The sequence below is a fragment of the Squalius cephalus genome (genome assembly GCF_949319135.1).
Source record: "Squalius cephalus genome assembly, chromosome: 15".
Taxonomy (NCBI): Eukaryota; Metazoa; Chordata; class Actinopteri; order Cypriniformes; family Leuciscidae; genus Squalius; species Squalius cephalus.
This window is the reverse complement of record NC_137136.1, coordinates 175,001-185,000: the sequence shown is the minus strand read 5'-3', so window position 1 is coordinate 185,000 and position 10,000 is coordinate 175,001. Positions and strand designations below refer to the sequence as shown.

Below are 10,000 nucleotides of genomic sequence, written 5' to 3'. Positions count from 1 at the left end.
CAGAACTACACGGGAGGAGCTGGTCAATGACCTGAAAAGAGCTGGGACCACCGTTTCCAAGGTTACTGTTGGTAATACACTAAGACGTCATGGTTTGAAATCATGCATGGAACGGAAGGTTCCCCTGCTTAAACCAGCACATGTCAAGGCCGTCTTAAGTTTGCCAATGACCATTTGGATGATCCAGAGGAGTCATGGGAGAAAGTCATGTGGTCAGATGAGACCAAAATAGAACTTTTTGGTCATAATTCCACTAAACGTGTTTGGAGGAAGAAGAATGATGAGTACCATCCCAAGAACACCATCCCTACTGTGAAGCATGGGGGTGGTAGCATCATGCTTTGGGGGGGGGGTTCTGCACATGGGACAGGGCGACTGCACTGTATTAAGGAGAGGATGACCGGGGCCATGTATTGCGAGATTTTGGGGAACAACCTCCTTCCCTCAGTTAGAGCATTGAAGATGGGTCGAGGCTGGGTCTTCCAACATGACAATGACCCGAAGCACACAGCCAGGATAACCAAGGAGTGGCTCTGTAAGAAGCATATCAAGGTTCTGGCGTGGCCTAGCCAGTCTCCAGACCTAAACCCAATAGAGAATCTTTGGAGGGAGCTCAAACTCCGTGTTTCTCAGCGACAGCCCAGAAACCTGACTGATCTAGAGAAGATCTGTGTGGAGGAGTGGGCCAACATCCCTCCTCAGTGTGTGCAAACCTGGTGAAACACTACAGGAAACGTTTGACCTCTGTAATTGCAAACAAAGGCTACTGTACCAAATATTAACATTGATTTTCTCAGGTGTTCAAATACTTATTTGCAGCTGTATCATAAAAAATAAATAGTTAAAAAATCATACATTGTGGTTTCTGGATTTTTTTTTTTAGATTATGTCTCTCACAGTGGACATGCACCTACGATGACAATTTCAGACCCCTCCATGATTTCTAAGTGGGAGAACTTGCACAATAGCAGGGTGTTCAAATACTTATTTTCCTCACTGTATTTGCTATAACAATGAAAATATTTGAAAACCGGTTAAAATTTAGTGATGCAATCCTTTAAATCTTAACTTTTGAGTGTAGCAGAATTAAATGGATGTAAAATGATTATTATGTCACATGTGACATTGTATTTAATGTGACAGAAAAAAAAAATATTTTATAGTATAAATATATCATCAAATATATTTGATAGTTATGTATATACATTATTGTATTTTAAATGGTGTAAAAACCTGTTATTGGCCTTAAAATAAAGCACTTTCCCTCTGTACATGACTGTGGGGACGAGCACTTCTGTGGTGCTTGGAATTCTATAGAATTAATAAAAATCAAATAGTGCCACATTGATGGCTCAAGAAGGTGTAATTTTTTCAAATAACATATTGTTTTATTTTAAAATGTTAAAAGTGTTTTTTAAGTGTAATATTTCTGTAAAGGCTAGGGACAGAAACATGGACATTTCCATAGAATGACCCATACAGGCCTATTTATAATAAGCGCAGCATTCTTTTGTAGGCCTATAATTCTAATATCGTTCTCACCTATTATATTATCTTATAGCTCTTCAAGAATATGCAGAACCAGCGATCAGAAAGATTATTTGCCATTTCACAAGCATTGAGTTTGTGGACACCGCTCCTCTTATCGATGCCGTAAGCCTGTCATGACAGCGCTCCGTGGCTATGGAGGATTGCATTTCTCCACAGCCTGCAAAATCCTCAAATGTGATTTCAACGAAATGTATCCAGAGTGGACCAAGCTCGCCAAGATAGCCTGTGTAATCCCTGTCTCGAGTGTTCCTGCAGAGAGGGGGTTCTCTCTGCAGAATCGGATCAAGACGAAGCAACGAGGTCGCCTTGCGGAGAACAAGGTTACGCGGCTTATGCGCATTGCAAGTTGTGGAGAGACACTGGGAAGTTTTGATTTTAAGTCGGCAGCTGCACATTTCAGCACTGCAGAACAGCATAAAAAGTAGCCTAAAATGACGCAAGACAGTGTTATAGGCCTAGTCATTTGTTTGTTCCAGTTCATTTGACAAGGAGTCATTTCACGGTGGCCAATTTAAATGTTACCAGCTAAATGAGACGTACTGAGAGTGTATAATTAAGTTCACTTGAGTAAAAACAATAGGCTACTATTCAGATATTTTATGTGGGGAAGGGGGATTGATTTGTTAAACTATGAATGTGAAACCATAGTAAAAACAATTGGCGTTGATTGACGCCAATCGGACGTTCATGTTTTTTTCCGTCTATTTGAAAGTTAGGCTAATAAACATGTTGCATTCTATACGGCCTGATTATGTCATTTTTTAAGTTACATGGCCTGCCTCCAGTTTTCCTCAACTTGACTAATTAAGAGGCGATATTTGACCGGCATATCATCAAAATGTCCGGAAAACGAAACCATTTTTTTCTAGCGGAAACTCTGACGTGCACACACTCTCTCACACACAAACTCAAACACGCACGCGCACACACTCGCACACACTCTCACACACTCTCACACACATAAACTCAAACACGCACGCGCACACTCTCCTACACAAACTCAAACACTCACTCACACACACACGCACACATGCACGTGCACACACTCTCACACACACACACACACACACACACACACACACACACACACACACACACACACACACACACACACACTCTCACAAACACTCAGACTCACACTCTTACAAACACACAGACTCACACTCACACTCTCACACACACACAAACTCACACACACTCACACATACACTCACACACACAAACTCACACATACACTCACACAGCGTTCATGTGGAGCATTCATGAGGAGCCTGTGTGAGGAGTGTTCGTCAGGAGTGTTTCTTGAGGAGTGTGTGAGGAGTGTGTGAGGAGTGTTGGTGAGGAGTGTGTGTGAGGAGTGTGTGTGAGGAGTGTGTGTGAAAGGAGTGTTCGTGAGGAGTGTGTGTGTGTGTGAGGAGTGTTTGTGAGGAGTGTGTGAGGAGTGTGTGAGGAGTGTGTGTGAGGAGTGTGTGTGAGTGAGTGTGTGTGAGGAGCATGTGTGAGTGAGTGTTCGTGAGGCGCGTGTGAGGAGTGTGTGTGAGGAGTGTTCGTGAGGAGTGTGTGAGGAGCATTGAAGGAGTGTGTGTGAGGAGTGTGTGTGAGGAGTGTGTGTGAGGAGTGTTCGTGAGGAGTGTGTGAGGAGCATTGAAGGAGTGTGTGTGAGGAGTGTGTGTGAGGAGTGTGTGTGAGGAGTGTTCGTGAGGAGTGTGTGAGGAGCATTGAAGGAGTGTGTGTGAGGACTGTGTGTGAGGAGTGTGTGTGAGGAGCGTTCGAGAGGAGTGTGTGTGAGGAGCGTTGAAGGAGTGTGTGTGAGGGGTGTGTGTGAGGGGTGTGTGTGAGGGGTGTGTGTGAGGAGTGTGTGTGAGGAGTGTGTGTGAGGAGCGTTCGAGAGGAGTGTGTGTGAGGAGCGTTGAAGGAGTGTGTGTGAGGAGTGTGTGTGAGGAGCGTGTGAGGAGTGTGTGAGGAGTGTGTGTGAGGAGCGTGTGAGGAGTGTGTGAGGAGTGTGTGTGAGGAGTGTGTTTTCGGAGTATGTGAGGAGTGTGTGTGAGGAGTGTGTGAAGAGCGTGTGAGGAGTGTGTGTGAGGAGTGTTCGTCAGGAGTGTTCGTGGAGTGTGTGAGAGGAGTGTGTGTTAGTGAGTGTTCGTGAGGAGTGTGTGAAAGGAGTGTTGGTGAGGAGTGTTCGTGAGGAGTGTGTGAAAGGAGTGTTGGTGAGGAGTGTTGGTGAGGAGTGTTGGTGAGGAGTGTGTGTGAGGAGTGTGTGTGAGTGTTGGTGAGGAGTGTGTGTGAGGAGCGTGTAAGGAGTGTTGGTGAGGAGTGTGTGTGAGGAGCGTTCGAGAGGAGTGTGTGTGAGGAGCGTTGAAGGAGTGTGTATGAGGAGTGTGTGTGAGGAGAGTGTGAGGAGTGTGTGAGGAGCGTGTGTGAGGAGTGTCAGTGAGTGTTCGTGAGGAGTGTTGGTGAGGAGTGTGTGTGAGGAGTGTGTGTGAGTGTTCGTGAGGAGTGTGTGAAAGGAGTGTTGGTGAGGAGTGTTGGTGAGGAGTGTTGGTGAGGAGTGTGTGTGAGAGGAGTGTGTGTGAGTGTTGGTGAGGAGTGTGTGTGAGGAGCGTGTAAGGAGTGTTGGTGAGGAGTGTGTGTGAGGAGCGTTCGAGAGGAGTGTGTGTGAGGAGCGTTGAAGGAGTGTGTATGAGGAGTGTGTGTGAGGAGAGTGTGAGGAGTGTGTGAGGAGCGTGTGTGAGGAGTGTCAGTGAGTGTTCGTGAGGAGTGTTCGTGAGGAGTGTGTGTGAGGAGTGTGTGAGGAGTGTGTGAGGAGTGTGTGTGAGAGGAGTGTGTGTTAGTGAGTGTGTGTGAGGAGTGTGTGAGGAGTGTGTGTGAGAGGAGTGTGTGTTAGTGAGTGTTCGTGAGGAGTGTTCGTGAGGAGTGTTCGTGAGGAGTGTGTGTGAGGAGTGTGAGAGGAGTGTGTGTTAGTGAGTGTGTGTGAGGAGTGTGTGAGGAGTGTGTGTGAGAGGAGTGTGTGTTAGTGAGTGTTCGTGAGGAGTGTTTGTGAGTAAGTGTTTGTGAGGAGTGTGTGAGGAGTGTGTGAGAGGAGTGTGTGTGAGTGTTGGTGAGGAGTGTGTGTGAGGAGTGTGTGAGGAGTGTGTGAGGAGCATCTGTGAGTGAGTGTTCGTGAGGCGCGTGTGAGGAGTGTGTGTGAGGAGTGTGTGTGAGGAGCGTTGAAGGAGTGTGTGTGAGGAGTGTGTGTGAGGAGTGTGTGTGAGGAGTGTGTGTGAGGAGTGTGTGTGAGGAGCGTTGAAGGAGTGTGTGTGAGGAGTGTGTGAGGAGTGTGTGTGAGGAGCATCTGTGAGTGAGTGTTCGTGAGGCGCGTGTAAGGAGTGTGTGTGAGGAGTGTGTGTAAGGAGTGTGTGTGAGGAGTGTGTGTGAGGAGCGTTGAAGGAGTGTGTGTGAGGAGTGTGTGTGAGGAGCGTTGAAGGAGTGTGTGTGAGGAGAGTGTATGAGGAGTGTGTGAGGAGCGTGTGTGAGGAGTGTCAGTGAGTGTTCGTGAGGAGTGTTCGTGAGGAGTGTGTGAGGAGTGTGTGAGGAGTGTGTTTGAGGAGCGTGTGAGGAGCGTGAGAGGAGCGTGTGAGGAGTGTGTGTGAGGAGTGTGTGTGAGGAGCGTTCGAGAGGAGCGTGTGAGAGGAGTGTGTGTGAGAGGAGTGTGTGTGAGGAGTGTGTGTGAGGAGTGTGTGAGAGGAGTGTGTGTGAGGAGTGTGTGAGAGGAGTGTGTGAGAGGAGTGTGTGAGAGGAGTGTGTGTGAGGAGTGTGTGAGAGGAGTGTGTGAGAGGAGTGTGTGAGAGGAGTGTGTGTGAGGAGTGTGTGTGAGGAGTGTGTGTGAGGAGTGTGTGATGAGCTTGTGTGAGAGGAGTGTGTGTGAGGAGCGTGTGTGAGGAGTGTGTGTGAGGAGCGTGTGTGAGGAGCGTGTGTGAGGAGCGTGTGAGAGGAGTGTGTGTGAGGAGACTGTGCGAAGAGTGTGTGAGAGGAGTGTGTGAGAGGAGTGTGTGATGAGGAGCGTGTGTGAGGAGACTGTGCGAAGAGTGTGTGAGAGGAGTGTGTGAGAGGAGTGTGTGAGGAGCGTGTGAGAGGACTGTGTGTGAGGAGACTGTGCGAAGAGTGTGTGAGAGGAGTGTGTGAGAGGAGTGTGTGTGAGGAGACTGTGCGAAGAGTGTGTGAGAGGAGTGTGTGAGAGGAGTGTGTGTGAGGAGACTGTGCGAAGAGTGTGTGAGAGGAGTGTGTGAGAGGAGTGTGTGTGAGGAGACTGTGCGAAGAGTGTGTGAGAGGAGTGTGTGAGAGGACTGTGTGTGAGGAGACTGTGCGAAGAGTGTGTGAGAGGAGTGTGTGAGAGGAGTGTGTGTGAGGAGACTGTGCGAAGAGTGTGTGAGAGGAGTGTGTGTGAGGAGCGTGTGTGAGGAGCGTGTGTGAGGAGACTGTGCGAAGAGTGTGTGAGAGGAGTGTGTGAGAGGAGTGTGTATGAGGAGTGTGTGAGGAGCGTGTGAGAGGACTGTGTGTGAGGAGACTGTGCGAAGAGTGTGTGAGAGGAGTGTGTGAGAGGAGTGTGTGTGAGGATTGTGTGTGAGGAGTGTGTGTGAGGAGTGTGTGTGAGGAGTGTGTGTGAGGAGTGTGTGGAGCTGCTTGAGATTGTTTGACCTTCACACTACAGATGTTGATCATTTCCAGTGTAATCAAAGGCCTCTCTGAGTCCATGCGTTACTGCAGTGTGGTTTTCATTAACAGAAACACAACACCAATCTACACACACACACACACACACACACACACACTGAAACTGGTCTTAACTCCACTTCCTTCTCTGGTCTTCCTGTAATTTATTGTTTTATTTGTAAACACACAAATTATTGCGTGTTTTATTGTGTGTATTTGTGTGTGTATGTGATTTTGTGTACAGATGTGTGTTTTATGAACACGAAGAACAATTTTAACGTGTGTGTGTGTGTGTGTGTGTGTGTGTGTGTGTGTGTGTGTGTGTGTGTGTATAGAGTCAAGGCCTCTCTCTGTTCCAGTGAAGGTTTTTCCATCATCTGAAGAATGTCACGTGAGTCCAGAGGAACACATGAAGAACCTGATAACACACACCTGGAACGCCGTCAAACACCTCACTCTACAGGTGTGTGGGTGTGTGTGTGTGTGTGTGCGCATCTCGCATGAAACATGATGAACGTCACTCAAATTATGTTTCACTTTAAATCTCATTATGTTATGATGGATTAGTTTAGGTCAGTGGTCTTCACTATATTTTTCATGCGAGCCGCACTGATAGGACAAAGTCAGTAGGAGAGCCATTTTACCGCAAAGTATAAAAAGTTACATCCAGTCATAATTAAATACCATGTCTGCCTATCAATCTGTCACCCCTGAACAATACAATATGCAATGCAATAAATACAAAAGGGTGAAAAAAAAAACATTATTTATGATTTATCAGTCAAATTTGTAACTGAGACAAGATGATTTCCTTTAATGAAAAAAAAAGAAAACAAAAAAAGGGATTTCCAGAAAATATTCATCCCAGAATTGTTATTTTTTTCTACATTAGCCCATCTTGTAGGCCTATCTAACCAACCAAGAGCACATGCAGCGTTAGAGCTGGAAAGACCGCCATATAACTGGCATCTCAGCAGAGATATTTACATGCACAACTTTTGTTTCAGTCGGACTGAATTCATTCCGATTGATGAATCTGAATGTATTTTTACATGAACGCTAAACATCCTGATGTGATACATGATCGGGTTGATGTGCGTGTTTATAAGTCAAAAGATTCAAATCGGAATATGAACATATGAACCGTTGTGCCGTGCGTTTGTATCACGCAGTAAAAATGCCCAGTCGTCTGTATGATAATCTGAAACAAGGACTGGTGAGCCGTTGTCCTGCTTCACTTCACAGATGCTGAGTGAAAGGAGAATTATAGAATGACAGGACACTCATTTATGTGACACTTTATTCATCAGGAGAACAGCTCGTTCGGCGCGTCATACGTCGTCCTTTCAGTTTCGGTTTTCAGTCGATCAAGTTTTTTCACGTTCTCTCGATAAACCACCCCTTTCAATCCGATCGAAATTATTTGTAATAGAGCTGACACTTTTAGTTTTTAAAGGGTTATGTTAAAGCCCTACTTGTTATTAATGGTTTTATGAAATATCTCTAGTGAATGCATTATCATATCAACGTATTATATTTACCGCCATGCGAGCCACAAATTAAAGCTTGTCGAGCCGCATGAGGCTCGCGAGCCGCGCAATGAGTAACACTGGTTTAGGTTAAGGTTGGTTTAAGTTGTGGCTCTTTATCTATCATAGTAAAATCATGATTAATATGTGTGTGAGTGTGTGTGTGTGTGTTTGAGATTGTTTGAGAGTGTGTGAGTGTGTGTGTGTTTGAGATTGTTTGAGAGTGTGTGCGCTTGCGTGCGTGTGTGTGTGTGTGTCAAGTCAAGTATATTTGTATAGCGCTTTTCACAATACAGATTGTATCAAATCAGCTTCACAGTATTAAATTAAAATAATACAACAAGGTTTGTTTCTAGTGAAATTTATTGATTGATTAATTAAATTAAATATTCCCAAAATATCCCCAACTGAGCAAGCCAAAGGCAACAGTGGCAAGGAACCCTAAAACTCCATCAGGTGACCTAATGGAGAAAAAAACACCTTGGGAGAACCCAGGCTCAGTCGGGGGCCAGTTCTCCTCTGGCGTTTATGAACTAGAGACCGGATTTAACTGTAAGATTAAAAGTATTATATGAATGCCTGGCTGAAGAGATGCGTCTTTAATCTAGTTTTAAACTGGGAGAGCGAGTCTGAGCAACGAACAGTATCAGGAAGGCTATTCCAGAGTTTTGGAGCTAAATGTGAAAATGCTCTCCCTCCTTTGGTGGATCTGGATATCCTAGGTATGACCAAAAGCCTCGAATTTAGTGACCTTAAAGAGCGCGATGGATTATAGGGCGATAGAAGATCCGTTAAATAGACTGGAGCTAAGCCGTTTAGGGCTTTATAAGTCAGTAGCAATACCTTGTAATTAATACGGGACTTTATAGGTAACCAATGTAGTGATGATAAAATCGGTGTTATATGATCATATTTTCTTGATCTAGTAAGAACTCTAGCGGCGGCATTTTGGACTAACTGTAGCTTGTTTATAGAGGATGCAGGACAACCAGCTAATAAAGCATTACAGTAATCTAGTCTCGAGGTCATGAACGCATGAACTAACTTTTCTGCGTCAGAAACTGATAGCATGTTACGTAGCTTAGCAATGTTTCTAAGGTGGAAAAAGGCTGTTTTTGTAACATATGAAATATGATTTTCAAAAGACAGGTTGCAGTCTAGTATAACACCCAGGTCTTTTACTGTAGAGGATAAAGTAACAGGACATCCTACTATGTTAAAGTTGTAGTGTGAGAGGTTTTGTGGGCGGTTTTTTGAACCGATGAGTAGTACCTCTGTCTTGTCTGGATTTAATAAAAGGAAATTGCGCGTCATCCAATCTTTTATATCTTTAACACACTCTGTCAATTTGGATAATTTAGCGTTTTCATCCGGCCGTGATGAAATATAGATTTGAGTGTCATCAGCATAACAATGGAAACTAATTCCATGTTTCCTTATAATATTTCCAAGTGGCAGCATATATATTGAGAATAATAGAGGGCCTAACACAGATCCCTGCGGCACTCCATAGTTTACTGGAGTTATGATCGATTTTTCTCCATTTAAATAGACAAAATGGTATCGGTCAGATAAGTATGATCTAAACCAGCTTAATGCTTGTCCTTGAACACCAGTATAATTTTGTAGTCGATCTAAGAGTATTGTGTGATCTATAGTATCGAACGCAGCACTAAGATCAAGTAAAACTAGTATTGAGATACAGCCTTGGTCAGAAGGTGTGTGTGTTGGTGTGTGTGTGTGGACATGTTTTTCTACACCGGTGGGGACTTAAACCTGAATGCACACAGACTCATGGGGACTCGTGTCACCGTGGGGACCTAAACTGAGGTCCCCATGGGTACAAAAGCTTATAAATCATACAGAATTAGTTTTTTTGAAAATGTAAAAATGCAGAATGTCTCCTGTGATGGGCAGGTTTAGGGACAGGGGCAGTGTGTGTGTGTGTGTGTGTGTGTGTGTGATGGGTAGGTTTAGGGGCAGGGGCAGTGTAAGGGCATAGAATATACAGTTTGTACAGTATAAAAACCATTACGTCTATGGAGAGTCCTCACAAAGATAGTGCACCAGACATGTATGTGTGTGTGTGTGTGTGTGTGTGTGTGTGTGTGTGTGTGTGTGTGTGTTTGAGATTGTTTGTAAATGTGTTTGAGATTAGTTGAGAGTGTGTAAGTGTGTGTGTTTGAGAGAGTGTGTGTGTTTGTGAGTGTGTTTGCGATTGTTTTAGAGTG

The 10,000-nt window shown here is 44.9% G+C and overlaps 1 protein-coding gene across 3 annotated transcripts in view; it reads left to right on the top strand.

Moving 5' to 3' along the window:
• vps13b (vacuolar protein sorting 13 homolog B) overlaps nucleotides 1-10,000 on the top strand; it is a 237,474-nt gene that overhangs the window by 116,079 nt on the left and 111,395 nt on the right. For all 3 annotated transcript variants that reach the window (XM_079894253.1, XM_079894254.1, XM_079894255.1), the window contains one exon: nucleotides 6,576-6,703. In XM_079894253.1, the coding sequence (XP_079750379.1) occupies nucleotides 6,576-6,703 (128 nt within the window). The remainder of the gene's footprint in view (nucleotides 1-6,575; nucleotides 6,704-10,000) is intronic.